The sequence below is a fragment of the Lynx rufus genome, unplaced genomic scaffold, assembly GCF_022079265.1.
Source record: "Lynx rufus isolate CCGP_SWC_20201006 ecotype Redwood Valley unplaced genomic scaffold, mLynRuf1.p SCAF_4, whole genome shotgun sequence".
NCBI classification, from domain to species: domain Eukaryota; kingdom Metazoa; phylum Chordata; class Mammalia; order Carnivora; family Felidae; genus Lynx; species Lynx rufus.
The window spans coordinates 97894593-97910474 of record NW_025814856.1 but is presented as its reverse complement, the minus strand read 5'-3'; the positions used below and the strand labels follow the sequence as shown (position 1 = coordinate 97910474).

Sequence of the window (15882 nt, the reverse complement as noted above, 5' to 3'; positions counted from 1 at the left end):
GCTCAGTCCATTGAGCCTCAGACTCTTGATTTCAGTTCAGGTCATGATCTCATGGTTTGTGAGATCAAGCCCCACCTTGGGCTCTGTGCTGATAGCTCACAGCCTGCTTGGGATTCTCTCCCTCCTTCTTTACCCCGGCCCTGTTCGTGCTCTCTCTCTCAAAAATAAAAATTAAAAAAAAAAAAGAGTCAGATGCTTAATCGACTGAGCCACCCAGGTGCCCCTAATGCTCCAACTATCTTAACAACTACTTATAATTCATATCAAATATGATTTATCAATTGTGCTTATACAAGACTTTAATTTCCATTTAACTGGTCATTCTTATTACTCATTTTACTGTTTTCCTCATGTTAATATTGTTTTAAGAATTTAGGAAGTTTGATATTAGCCTTGTTTTCAAATCTGGCTCAAATCAAATCAATCCAAATTAGAATAACTGGTTTTTTTTTTTTTCTTGCTAAAGCTTAAACTCACTTATGTGTACAAAATACCCTCAAAGTGCAAGTATCTCAAATGGTATATACTGCAGTATGTATACTTAACTCATTCTCACTACTGGTACCAGGAAGTTTTGTTGAAGAGCCAAATGCTAAGGCTATGCCAGGAGTCTCTTTTGTTTCCCTGTAATCTTACCTCATTCCTTTTTACCTAGTAATCCATGGTCCTGAAATAACAACTTCTGGAAAGAAAAAAAAAAAAGGTCACTCACTGTTGTAGCTGTATAGCCTGTGGAACAGTCATGATTATCACATCCTTCTTCCTAAACCATCTTTCTCTGTCACTCCTTTCTATGATTTTTATCTTATTCCAACTTCTGCAGATAATCTGTATTTTTTTAAGTTTATTTATTTATTTTCAGAGAGAAAGAGTGCAAGTGGGGGAAGGGGCAGAGAGAGAAGGAGACAGAGAATCTCAAGCAGGTCTGCACTGTCAGCACCAAGCCTGACGTGGGGCTCGAACTCATGAAACCATGAGATGATGACCTGAGCCAAAACCAAGAGTCGGACACTTAACCAACTGAGCCACCCAGGTGTGCTGACAATCTGTATTTTTAAGCAACACGAATGTTACCCTACTGTCAATTTATTCCTCAATTAAGCTAATAAGAATTCTGAATTATCCAATATAAAAAGTATTACCCTTTCCTGCTTTTAATTGAACACTTAGTCAATTAAATTGTAGAGACAATTTATTAGTTGGTATGGCAGTTTCAATAATAAACAGAGCGTCTGGCTTGGGGAATTTACAATACAGAATTGAGATCAAGACAACCATACCAACTGTAATAAGAGAAAGCAAAGCGATGTTAAATGAGTTAACAGATTTACAGAATACTCTTGGGATGGCGTGAGGGACAGAGAAGATAGTTTTTAGTGAGTCTCAGAAAGGAGTAGGATTCAAAAGGCTGAAGTGAGTTAGAGAAGAGGACATTTCAGGTGGAGAGATCAATACGACTAAAACTGCAGAAGGTGGGGAAATGGGGTGTCATGTCAGTGGTCATTTAATAGTTAAGTTTGTTGGCTACAGGAAGTCTCCAAGGTTTATTATAATAGAGGACATTTGCTCATTTGCTCATCTCTATTCTAAGTGATTTTAAATTTTCATATAAGAATCCATCCTATGCTCTCATTTTATACATGAAAAAAACTCATGATGTTCAAAGAGTTGAAGTAGAAAGTGGACAAACCAAAGCTTTAACTTAGAATTATCTGGCTCTCAGATCTATTTCCAGTTGTTAGAGATGTTAGTTAGGACCATGCATGTAGAGATGTTGGTTAGGATCATGAGTGTTACTAAGTGCCATAGCAAGGACTCTGTATTTTTTTAATCACGGGGGAAAATATAAATGGAACACTTAATAAACATTAATTTGCATCAAACTGCACATGGAAAAACCCTTGAGATGGACCACAATTAAACAAGTAAAACAAGTAAAATATATAGTATGCTAGATGGTGGTGGGAGCTATGGAAGAAAATAGAGTGGAACACAAAGACAGGCAGTGCTGAAGGGGTGCTTGGAAAGGAGTTTTATAATTTTAAACAGGGGAAAAGAGCTTCTGCTGAGGAAAGGGTAGTTTATCCAATAGTTTATCCTGGAATCCCTTAATACCGAAGGCATGTCTATATGTGATAGAGTGTGTTGTTAACCATGCAGCCAGAGATCCGGAGTCTGGACCTGAGAAACTTGCCAATTCACTTCTCTGAGCCTGGATTTCCTCTATTTCAAAATGAAAGGGTTGAGCAGGAGTCAGCAGATCTTTGCTGAGCATTTACTACCACCAGAGTAGGAAAGCACTGTGCTAGGAGCCAAACTTGGGACCACATTGACATTCCCTTCCAGACCAAATAAAGATAATTCTTACCTTGTTTTTAAAATGGATGACAGGGGTGCTTGGGTGGCTCATTCAGTTGCGGTCTGATTTTGGCTCAGGTCATGATCTCAGTGTCCGTGAGTTCAAGCCTCGCGTTGGGCTCTGTGCCGACAGCTCAGAGCCTAAAGCCTGCTTCAGATTCTATGTCTCCCTTTCTCTCTGCCCTTCCCCTGCTTGTGCTCTCTCTCTGTAACTCAAAAATAAATGAGTATTTTTTTAAAAAATTTTCAAAAAATGGATGACAATCAGTGTGCTTCGGTGGCTCAGTCAGTTGAGTGTCCAAATCTTGATTTCGGCTCAGGTTGTGATCCCAGGGTCCTTGGATCAAGCCTCATGTCAGGCTCTATGCTGTGCATGGAGCCCGCTTAAGATTCTCTCTCTTTCTCTCTCTCCCTGCCGCTCTCCCTCTCCCATAAGTAATTAAAATAAAACAAAAAGAACAACAATTAGCATTTCCTTGTATTCTGATCACTGACATATCCAAAAATAGCACTGTACGTGTGGGATAGGATAAGGAAACAGTAACAACAAAAGTAGTTTCCAAGTTGGGGTAATTAACACTCATCATTTGTTACAGAAACAGAGGCAAATTATCTTAGTCATTAGCACAAAGGTAGTGAGATTTGGCTTATGTCAACTCAATAAGATGCCAGGAGGAAACTGATTAGGAAGATGATGCAGAACAAAGCTATTTTTCTACCATTTTGCTCTTACGCTGCTATAGGAAAAAGGACCGTATTGGTGACAGTCTTCTTAGAGATGGGATGGAATAGCACGTATCTTAAAGGATTCTGGATATGCATCTAGTTCCTTTCTCAGTAACACTAGTTAACACTTATTGGGTCTTACTGTGTGTCAGGTGGTACACTAAATGCCGTAATCACTCTAGTGTAATATTTAACCCCAAGTAAAAGGGGATAGAACCATTATTCTTTCTTTCCTACAGCAGAAGAAACTGAGATTTAAAAAGATTAAGTAACTTATCCAAAGTCAGAGAGGCAGTGAAGTGCCAGGGCCAGAACTTTCTGGCTTCTTATGACCTTTCCTCAGGAACTGCGCTGCGAGATCATGATCTGAGACCGTCACTTACCTGACTGAACCACCCAGGCGCCCCATGAAACAGTAGGTATCGTTAAAAGAAAAAGGTCAATCAAAATTCACTGTACTAAACAGTTGAAGAAAAACAGATTTATACATTATCACATTCCAGTTTTTATTTAAAGTTTATATTTATAAATTTAAAGCTTTACGTACATGCTTAATAGAATTCTTATATATGACCAAAAACTAGTACTGTCATTAAAGCTCAAGATATTCCAAGGATTTTTTTTTTTCTTATGAAATCACACAGCCTCCTTTGAGCTCCTTGAAGGGATTTTTGTCCTCTGGGATACCCTTTACTAGTGGATCTTCGCCAGATCTTTCTTCAACATAATCCCTTACTTCTTCACAACATTTGGAGACCTTAAAGGAAAAGAGAAAGAAATGACACATTTGGTTCAATACAAATGCTGCAGAATCCAAGAATGTATTTATTATAATTTTTGTGTTCTTTTAAATGTGGTTCTGCTTTCCGCCAATGTGTATGTACTTTCTAGGAGAGAAGAAGGAATAGTTGTTCACCAGAGCGAACACTGATTGAATATTTTTCCTCCTTCCAAAAATGTGACCTGTAAAGGTGCAAGGGAATGAATAATTGTTAAATTCCAGGCTTATCACTGCTCCTGGATTCTCAGAAGTATACACATGTAATGTTATTTTAAACTCATTTACAATGATTGATGATGACAGTGCATTAGAAGGTGACCTCCAAAAGGTCAGGGACCTTTGGCTGATTTGTTCACATGTATCGAGAACACAGACTGCATTTAGTTGGTGCTCCATAAATAAGTATTTGTTGAACTGAGTTTTTTTTTTATGAGATTGATCTTCCCTCATTTGCACTATTATAATAATGAGTTCATGAAAAATCAGGCTTTAGTACTTTAATGGGCTCAGCCAGAGCCTGAATGATCCATGTAACATTTAACCCACTTTTTAGAAAGAGTCAATGTTCTATAACATATATAAATACAAATGTGTGTGTGTGTGTGTGTGTGTGTGTGTGTGTGTGTGTGCATATGCATGCATATATACACAGGATCAAGTTATCATTCCTTTTAACTTTCAGCTTGTTTCCTTTTCACTTAATACGTCATTCATGAAATTAACATGAAACTACTTCATTTCCGGCAGCCCATTAGGTGGCCATTCCATAAGCTATCTAGGTATTGTGTTTTTTTAATAAAATATTTATGCTATTTTTATATGAAAATTTCCAGCAACATTAGATATAAGACTTAAGATTACTTTTTAACTCTGTAAACTCATTATGTACATACTAGAAAACATCATTCCTAACTGAGGCAAGACCTTGGTCAGATGGCTCCTTCAATTGGAGTTTATATACAATTTTAAAATATGCAGTAATTCAAATTCACATTTGTTCTTTCTCAAAACTAAGATTTAGATTCACTTTATATATATATTTTTTTTAATTTTATTTTTTTAATTTTTTAAAATTTATATCCAAGTTAGTTAGCATATAGTGCAACAATGATTTCAGGAATAGATTCCTTAGTGTCCCTTACCCATTTAGCCCATCCCCCCTCCCACAACCCTTCCAGTAACCCTCAGTTTGTTCTCCATATTTGAGTCTCTTCTGTTTTGTCCCCCTCCCTGTTTTTATATTATTTTTGTTTCCCTTCCCTTACGTTCATCTGTTTTGTCTCTTAAAGTCCTCATATGAGTGAAGTCATATGATTTTTGTCTTTCTCTGACTAATTTCACTTAGCATAATACCCTCCAGTTTCATCCACATAGCTGCAAATGGCAAGGTTTCATTCTTTTTGATTGCCAAGTAATACTCCATTGTATATATATATACCACATCTTCTTTATCCATTCATCCATCGATGGACCTTTGGGCTCTTTCCATACTTTGGCTATTGTTGATAGTGCTGCTATAAACATGGGGGTGCATGTAGATTCACTTTTTTTTATACTTCTCCGAACACCAGCTTTTTGGGCCTCAATCAGATGTCAGGAATAGAGGTTTAACTGCTATCCTAATTCTGGAGTCAGTGAGGGGTTGGTTTTGACAATGTCTAACTAGGATCTGGGGCTACAAGGAGCAATACATTACCCAAAACCCATGTGAGTGTGTTGTTCAAAATGTATTTCAGTGAAGCTTATTATAAGTATAGATAGTTTAATATAGGATTATATGGCATTGTGGAAAGCATGGACTCGATTCGGGCCACTTCAGGTCTGAATTTTGGCTCTACCCACTTACCCACAATAGACCCTTAGTTAGGAGAGTTCACCCAAGGTTTAGTTACTTCATCTACGAAATAGGAACAGCAACACTAGTTCCATTAAGTTCCCAGCATACAACAGATTCTCAATCAAATGGTAGCTATTTTTAGCTATTACCACAAAGATTATCTTCAATCTTTGCCCATTGAATCGACATATAGTCATTGCAAATCTGTCCTCTAAAAGTGGGATGCAACTCTAAAAGTTGTCTTATTCTGACAATCGTGCCTTGATAGCAAAAGAGGTTGAGGCATATTATGAACTAGTCTGGGTCTCAGACTTCAATAATAATTTAAAAAGTAGTAATAATAGCAGAAAAAACTTGCTATGTCCTGGGTATTGTTTTCAGAGCTTTATATATATTATCCCATTTATTCCTCCCAATTGTCCTCTGAATTAGATTTTGTTACTATTCCCATTTTACAGAAAATATCTCAGGTGAGTGTTCCACAGAGAGAAAGCTGTGGAGCCAGAATCTGAGCCAGGGATATGGTTCCAGTATCTATCCACTGGACCATACTATAAGGATGCTATACCATCCTGTTTCAGAAATGTCGGTTCAGGACCTAAAATTTCTCTGTGTGTGTGTGTGTGTGTGTGTGTGTAGGTTGTGGGTAGGTGTGTGTGGTTTGGGCAGTGTGGTATTAAATTAGTTTGATTTCCAAGAGCGAGGAGACATTGAGTAGTAGGGAAAAGGAACCCCCAAACCTGACAGATGGTAAGATGTATGTGATGTTTACCCAAAATTAAAAAAAATAAAAATTCCCAGGTGAGCTTGCCATAAGTGAATAATAAACATGAACACAACCAAATTGCCTTCAAAACAATAATCCTGAAGATATAAGTAATCAAACAGCTTTTGGATGTTTCAAGTAAGAAAAAAGAACTTTCCTTTATGCCAAAAGTTTATGTTTCCTAAATTATAAAGATTTTAACTTTTTTGTTGTGAGTTCCAAGCTTTTCATGATATTTATAAATTTAATTTTTTTTACAACAAAATATGTCTTGCCTGTATGGAAAGGGCAACAGGGGAGTTTGAGACAATTATAAAGGGGAAAAAACCCCAAAATTCCCATATTTATTGGGAGTAAGAGTTTTGAGCAAAGTACAAAGATAATGCAAACTACTCCCCCTTTTTTTGCTCTGGCTTGATAAAACAAATGTTTGAAAAATATAAAATATACTCTTATTACTCATGGAGGAGTTTTTGTTCTACTTACTTTCCTAAAATGAAGAGATCTAAAATACATATCTACATCTTCCAAGCTTCAGTCACTGTTTGTTTGGAGGAAACTTTTATTCCTTTGCCATTTCTGGTCCTTTTAACAGCAGAGAACTCTTGGTAACCATTTCCAAGATCTGTCAGATGTTTTCAGGAGGAACGAGTGAGTTCTTGTGCTTGAACTCATTTTTGTTTGCAAAGAAGGAATAGAATGTACCCCTTCATTACTAGCCATGACAGTGCTGGAAGGGATGAGGTTTTGGCTAAAAGTATTTAAACATCAAACTATTGCATTAAATAAAGAGAAGCTTATCAATTTAGAAAAGTAAAAATAAAATGCCTATATGTATTGCTTCACTTTACTGCTTAACTGAAATATGGCCTCTGTCTCATCTTCTTTCTTTCTGCCTCTTTCTCTTTCTTTCTTTCTTTCTTTCTTTCTTTCTTTCTTTCTTTCTTTCTTTCATTTTTAAAAAAAATTTTTTTTTCAACGTTTATTTATTTTTGGGACAGAGAGAGACAGAGCATGAACGGGGGAGGGGCAGAGAGAGAGGGAGACACAGAATCGGAAACAGGCTCCAGGCTCTGAGCCATCAGCCCAGAGCCTGACGCGGGGCTCGAACCCACGGACCGCGAGATCGTGACCTGGCTGAAGTCGGACGCTTAACCGACTACGCCACCCAGGCGCCCCATCTTTCTTTCATTTTTAAAACAACTCTATAAAAATGTAAAAAAACATTTTTAGCTTAGTGGTCATACTAAAACAGGCTAAAGGCTGGATTTGGCCCATGAAAAATAGTTTGCCAAATCTTTGATTTATAGTCTAATCAAGAGATAATTATGATTACTAACTTTCTTAATCTCTGATGACTTTTTACCCGAACGATTTATTTTTAACTACATTGAGCTTCTCCAGTAAATGGTGTGGGGGAGGACAAATAATTTCCCCTCTACTCTTTTAGGTTCTTGGCTGAGACACCCCTATAATAAAAAAAGGCAGATTGACAGGAGAAAAACGCACAGAAATTTAATAACGTGTACCTCCTGTATATATGGGAGAGACCCAGGAGAATGAATAACCTCTCCAAAATGACCTAAGATACCCCCTTAAATACCACCTCCAGCTGAAGACAAAAGATGTTGGGGGATATGGGGAGCAGGCCGGTTATGGGAGGTTTCCAGGAAAAGCAGTCATCCAAAACCCACTTAAATCAAGTGGACTTAAGTCCTTGCCTTCTCTACTGATATGAGTTTCTAGAGATTTAGAGTCTTCTCTAAATCCTAAGTCTCTAAATGCCTTCTCAGAAGAAGACACCCTTACAAATGGAGAGTTCTCTTATAACTGTAAACGTCTCTTACAAAAGGGCAGCTTTTACTTGGTTTCCAGAGCTTCTCTACTATCTGCTGTTTCTTAAAAATAATCAGCCTAAAATAATGCTTATGCCAAAGGAACATATTTTGGGGTGGCAAATTCTGCTCCCCTGCAATGGTTTCTGACCCAGTATTCCTACTATATCTACAGTTTAAAATAAAATTCAAAAGAGAACAGCAGTTTACCAGCATTCTTTCCAGTGTTACTTCTTTCTTGAGCTGGTCGACTTCCATCTTCAATTTGTCCTTTTCCGTCAGGTCCTCAATATTGATCACTGGCATCTTTTGCCTGCTGAAAAAATAGTTCGTGCACCTGAATTGCTGGCCTTTGTTTAAAGCTAATGTTAGCCAACACTTCCCTCCACTCTTAACTTACTAAGTGAATTCTTTCTTTGTTTTAGTTTTCTGTGATAATGGATTTCTTATGAACGCTCTCTGAACAATTCTAGCACTACACGCTAGCCTTGCAATTTTAAAGCTCCTTTATAATCTTCACTAATATGATTAAACCAAGCATTGGACTCTAAACACCTGCTAGTAGGTTTGTGGGGAGAGGTCAGTTTAATCATATGTAATCTTCAACACCAAAAGCCTCTCTTTTCCCCTGTTTTTTTTTTTTTGACACAATTTAAAAATTTGGGTTTCCAACCTTCTTCTCCAACACCAAAGCCCTCCATCATATGATTTATGCCATTTAAATTAGTTTGAGGTCATTTTGAGGACTGCCCATTAATCCCCTAAATCGCTAGAGTACTTAATCTGGTATTAACAGAGAACCATACAAAAACTGTTATTATGAGTTCTTTATAAATAATAGATTGAACTATGAACCAATAGAGTAGAAATACAACAAACAATCTTACTAATCAAAAATAAACTAGCATGTTACTCTAAACAATACTTGGAAGTGTGTAATAACTGTCAATGCATTGGATAACAACGATGAGCAAATGGAGCAGGTTAAAGGTAGCACAGTGGGTCTGATCTACTGACGCTCATCATAGAAGAAGGATCTTTTGCACTCTCAGAAATCTCTTCTCCTTGATTTTATCAGTGGGCAAAGGGGAAGATAAGCAACTGTCCAGTTGCTGGAACTGTCCAGTTCCATATGCAACTGTCTGGAAAATATTTCATTGTAGCCAAGTGGCATCACTTATAATCTCTCCTTTTTTGGTCCTCTCTTTTTCTCCTTTGTCTCCCTGGTCCAATTTTTATAATGATATGTTTTTATTAAAGTAGACACATTCAGGTCACATGCTATTTCAGCAAACATTGTACATCTACATAAAAATATTCTGCTAATAATTTATCAGAAATTAACTTATTTCCCTGTGCTTACACAGTGTTATCATTTCTAAAACCTTTGAGGAAACATTATTTCCTTTCTCAGTCTTATAATAGACTGTTGTTCTCTGGGAAATTGACATTTTATTTATTTTTTTTTTAAGTTTCAGTTTTTATTTATTTGAGAGAGAAACAGTATGAGTGGGGTTGAGTCAGAGAGAGGGAGAGAGAATCCTAAGCAGGCTCTGCACTGCCAGCACAGAGCCAAACGTGGGGCTCAAACTCATGAAACCACGAGATCATGACCTGATTCAAAACCAAGAGTCCAATGCTTAACTGAGGGAGCCACACAGGCACCCCAGAAACAGACATTTTAGTAAGTTTTTAGGAATAAATGCCAGCACAAATATAGAAAAAAACACTCTATCAGTACCCAAAGTTAATATTTCCTATACTTTTTTTTGCTATTTTGTTCCTATTTTAAGAAACAATGACAACAAAAAGTTTGTTCCTTCCTATGTAATTATTGCCTCGTATTCAAGAGCCCATGCTCACGTTTATTCTCCCCTTCCTTCTCACTACCTTTAGACTATCTATAACCATTCACAAGTGTATCTATCTCTGCTGATCATTTTCAGCTGTTGACATTGGCCTTTGCACAACTTTTCTCCATTTTGGAAAACTAATTCCATTTGGTAATGGCTCTGACACTCACTTTAGGACCTGTTAAAATATGAATCCAATCTAAGAGGTTTTGATTTGGAACAGGGTTTAGAATTTAATTTTCTCTGTTCTAGAGAATCCCTACCATATTTTTGCCAACGAAATAGTCACTCATTGGCTCTTGATAGGTGTGTGGCCCTGATCATGTTACTTAACTTCTCTGTGCCCCAGTTTACTAGGAAATAGAAGCAATATTATTACTTACATTGTAGATTTCTTGAGAGGAATAAAGGTTACATAGAGTATGTAGTACAGAGCTAGTGCTCAGTACATGTTAGCTGGGTACCTCCAGGTTTTCAGACTGTGTTATCCTACATGTCATTTGCTGATAGGTAGCTTTATAAGTGCTTTTAAAGGATATCATGTGGACATAATTTCACTCATTTAATATCATGCATAGCAGACACTGTTGGTACCCTGCCTAGATCTCCCTTTCCAGGGTGGGGTATTCATCTCCTCAACACCTGCAGGTGTTGACTGCCAAGGGTAAGCCTTCCGCATAAGTTTGTTCTTGGCTGATGGAAAGCACTTCAGCTGGTGATGTCTGGGAGATTATGCTTTCAGCTGGCCCGTGTAGCACATGGCTGGCTGAAGTGGGGTTCTAATAGCTCAGACCACTTGCCTCTGGGCAGAACAACCTTATGATTGAGAACCTTCCAGAGCTCCCCATGGGATCAGGATCAGCTAGACATCTGAAACTACAACTTTGCTTAACTTCTGCTTCATCATGCTTTCCACCCTCCTTCAGAGGTTTCTCCTGAGAGCCCACCCTTGATAAGTCACTTGAACAAGGAAAGCCTTAGGCTCTGCTTCTAAAAAATCTAAGGCACAATGGGTTGTAAGGACCTTTATAAGAGCATTCATATCTTTCATAACTTTTATGTCCTTTCTCCTGAATCGTTCAATACATAAAAGAGGATCTTGAAGTTGAAAAAGTCACTTGCAACCTATGTCATGAAAATTCACCTAGACACAGAGAAAAGTGCAAAGTTCTAACATTATTAACAAATGATCTCCCAACTCTAAAATGCTGTGATTCACGATATTTAATAATATTTTAAGTAAAACACATTTCCTTTGATGGAGGTGAATCTTAGAAGATGTGAGAATGCTTGCCAAATTTGATGCCACAGGACTTGCATGAGAAAACTCAAAGAGCGAATATCAAAACTCTAACCTCCCTCAAGGACACCCCAACACACAGAGAAGGGCAGTGTATATTGTCTGCATGGAGACCAAAGGCTCAGAGTTGCACTGAGAGGTTAGAACGAATTTAGATGTGGCATCATCTAATCATGCCTTATCCCATTTTACAGATGAAGCAAATGCAGTCCAGAGACTGAAGTGCCCCAAATCATACAATGGGTGGCAAACGAGCTGGGGCTATAACACAAGTGTTTGTTTTCTGGTCTGGGGTATTTTCGACTCCAGCATACTTATCTTTGTTTTTGTTTTTGTTTTCAGCACACTGTTACCCTTCTTCAAATTAGTGTAAAAGAATAGATTTGTTTTTTCATACTCTAGAATTACACAGAAAGAAAGCACAAAATTGAAAACAAAGGGCATTAAGCCCACTCTGCCATATCCCCCCCTCTCCCCTCCCCCCACCCCACCCCACCCATACCTGGGTCACTTATATTCAAAGCTTTCAAGTTGACTCACCTGTCTATGGAAAGTCCTAAGAGGGGCTACATCTTATAACTGCCCCTGCCCCTATTACCAAGCTCACCTATTACTCACCCCATCTTTACCAGAATATAAAAGGGAAGGACAGAAGACACAAACCAACAAGCTAAGGTAGCAATTTATGGCTAACTCAGGGGAGAAACATACCCTAGTAGAAGATATTTGCCTTTTTACTTCTTCTTCCATCCTTCACTACCATCAGAAGAAATAAGGTCCAAACCGGCAAAGGGAAGAGAAGAGGAAGGAAGTATCTCAGAGTTGTGCCCCATCAATACAGCAGTGTTCTCAGTGGGGGCAATACTGCCCCCTCCAGGGCCTTTTGAAAATATGTTAGGTTGTTAATGGTTTTCGTTGGTTTTGTGGGTGTGGGGGAGGGATGTAGGGAGGATAAATCTGTGTAGAGTAACTTAAGTGTCTCACGCTTAATATCTTCAGCGTTTCCATTAGGATTCTTGCTGATTTATTCTAGAATTAAAGTGGGCTAGTATAAAGTTCAAAATCTACCTGTTTTCTGTTTGTTTTTACACATTATAGATAAGCATATTTTGAAGTAAGGGAACCTGATAAAATATTTTACTTATGGGGAGCCTGGGTGGGTAAGTCAGTTAAGCATCCCACTCTTGGGTTTCGGCTCAGGTCACGATCTCACAATTCGTGAGTTTGAGCCCCACATCTGGCTCTGCACTGACAGTGCGGAGCCTGCTTGGGATTCTCTCTCTCTCTCTCTCTCTCTCTCTCTGCCCCATTCCTGCTCTCTCTCTCTCCCTCTCCTCTCTCTCTCTCTCACACACACACACACTCTCTCTCTCAAAAAAAAACTTAAAAAGTAAAAAAATAAAATAAAATATTTAACTTATAAGGGCTATATTAGGGGGAATTACTGAAATTACTTATAGAAGTCCCCCATTTGATAGAGGACCAATCGCACATTCGTTGAAATAGAAATATTGCTAGCACACTTTAAATATTTTGACTTATAAACATTGAGTTTGACACTTTTTCAGAAACAAATCCACTGTATTATGTACAACAAATTTGTAATCATATGGCTATAAATTTTCTTATCTTGTACTATTCTTTTTGTCCTGACATTATACTTGGGACTATAAAAATAGCTAACATTTTATTCATTCATTCAGCAAATATTTACTGAGTGCTATTATGTGCCAGATGCTTGAGGGTAGAGCAGAGAAAAATATAGAAGACACTGCCCATGAGGAATGTACATTCTAATGAGGGAGAAAGACGATAAACAAGATAAAATGTACCATATATTAGATTGTGATAAGTGCTAGGGGAGGTATAATAAGTAATTTGTTTATTTCACAGACATTTATAAGCTCCTACTTTATAAGTCTTGCTCTTAGCACTGGGATGCAATGGTGCATACAACAGGTAAGTTCCCTGCTGTTGCAGAGCTTAGATATAATGAAAAGACAAGTAAAACAAAAGGAACCAACATAGTGATATCAGATAATAAAGGCTATAGGTTATGATAAAGAGTGACCGCTATGTGAAGCAACATCATATAGAATGGTTAGAGGTAGTATCAGTGGGACCAAGACTGTCAAGAAGGAGCCAGTAAAGATAAGGAGATGAGCATTTCACGCAAGGAGAAGGGCTAAGCAGAAGGAAGATCTCATGCAAAGGACCTGAGGTGGAAACAAATTTGTTGTACTAGGAGAATAGAGAACACAGTGTAACTTGAGGGAGATTCGATGGAGAGTGAGGGGGTGAGGTCAGTAAGGGAGAGAGCAGTCAGATCACATACAGTCGCTCAGAGGAATGGTGAGGAATAAAATGAGAAGCTAATGAAGGGCTTTTAGATTTTATCTTGAAGTGAGGTATTGTGACATGGTCTGATATGTTAAAAATACCCTGCTGTGTGGGGCTGAGTGGGGAACAAAAGTGGAAACTGGGAATTTATGTAAGAACTTAACACAATGGTCCCTTAAGAACAAATAGATTTGAACCAAATTGGTGGCCATGGATATAAAGAAATATGGGCAGATTAAAAATGTGACTTACAGGTAGAACCGACAGGACTATTGATGGGTTGGGTGATGAAGAGACGGGCATGTCAAGAGTAATTCCAGTTTTGGGCTTGAAAGTCTACATAGAAGTGTCATTGACAGAAAGAAGGAAGATCAAGGTTTACGACTAAGACTTCAGTTTAAGACACATAATATTTGAGATGTCTATTAGACATCCAAATACAGATATTAAGTAGAGGTAAGTGTTTGGAATTCAGAGGTGAGATCAAGACTATACACAAATATACGTATATGTGTGTGTGTGTATATATATATATATGAATATACATTTGAAAAACAGTACAGTTAGAGAAGAGTTCTCAAGGTTGAGCTTTGAGTCACCCCAACCTTTAATGGGCAGGCAGAGGAGAAGGACAGATTGAGAAGGAATACCAAGTAAATAGGGGAAAACCAGAGAATGTGGTGTCATAAAAACTAAAAGAAAAGCATTTCAAGGATGAGGAAAGATTTGAAATTGTTAAACATTGTTGAGACAAAAGGTAGATGGAAAAATGTGGTCCTTGGTGACCTTAGGGGCAGCTGTTTTGGTTGTCATATGAATTGAGAGGTCCAGTAAGATGTGGAAACATAATGAAGTGCCCTTGACAGGAGTACTTCCTGTTCTTCTTCTTCCCGAAATGGAAGTTTAATTGGAGTGCAATGTGGAAAGAAAGGAAGATAAGGAATTGGAGCAGATAGTGAAGAAAACATTTCTGGTAAGTTTTGCTGGAAAAGGAAGCAGTGAAATAAGGCTCTAACTGAAAAGGGATAGAGAGTTAAATATGAACTTTAAGTTTAGGATGAAAACAGTCTGGGATGAAGCACCGTTGTTACAGAAAAGTGACAGGAGTCAAGTCCTTGAGAAGGCAAGAGGGGAAAAGACCCAGAGCAGTTGCTAAGGGGCTGGTGTCTGATTGGACCAGGGCATAACTTCTATTGTAAGAGACAGGAAGACAGAGAATGCCGGAGATCCCATTGACCTGTAGGAACAACTCACACTTCTCTGGCTCCTTCAGTAGACCTGGTCCGTGCCACTCTACTCAACTCCCTCCTAATACAGACCTTTCAGTTTGACTCAGTGTTTTCCTTGGCTAATAGTCAAGAAAGAAAAAAAAAATTAGTAAGAGTCTTAGGAGATGTATTGCCCTTTCAAGCTGCAACTACCGCCTCCCCCCACCCCCAAATGGCAGGTTGTCCTTCCTGTGTGATTTAAGATACAAAAGCTTTTCCACACAAAACCAGAACAAATGAACATTTGAAGGGTTTATGGCATTTTAGTAAGTAATGTGTAACTAACATGAGATTTGGGTTAGAGCATAAAAATGACAATATTTTTGTAAGAAAGAGTGTCTTTATACTAGAAAGGTCAAGGTCCATTACTTTCTGCTAAATATAACCCTTAAAATAAGGACTTTAGTGATTAACTCTCTCAATCCTCTAATCTGATTACTAACTTTGGCAGATGTTTCTCTTGGAGCATTACAGCAATGTATTTAAATTGTATCTATTTGTATTTAAAGTAATCTATTTGTTTTCAGTGATAAACTTTATGTTTGAGTAAAAAGGAAATCTGAGATAAACTTGCCCAGGTACTGAACTAAGGTCATGAGGAAGTGTTATATATGATAAGCCTGACATGGGTCCCCACTACTATGTAAGAAAAAGAAAAGTGCACACAGTGAGTAAGAACACGGGATCGGGATTCAGACTGCCTGAGCTAGCTGTATAGCTTTGGCCAACACACATATTCACCTGAAGTTTCAGTGCTCATTTGCAGAGTGAGGAGAATGAAGCATTTCCCTCAGTGGTTACTGTGGGAGATTTAATGA

General features: G+C 38.0%; 1 protein-coding gene across 1 annotated transcript; it reads right to left on the bottom strand.

Annotated features, from left to right (window-relative positions):
• Positions 1-3712: 3712 nt before the first annotated feature.
• GNGT1 (G protein subunit gamma transducin 1) lies at positions 3713-8609 on the bottom strand. The gene is made up of 2 exons (XM_047094479.1): positions 8514-8609; positions 3713-3841 (listed from the first exon to the last, which is right to left on the bottom strand). The coding sequence occupies exons 1-2, from the start codon at positions 8607-8609 to the stop codon at positions 3713-3715; spliced, it is 225 nt and encodes a 74-aa protein (XP_046950435.1).
• Positions 8610-15882: the final 7273 nt, after the last annotated feature.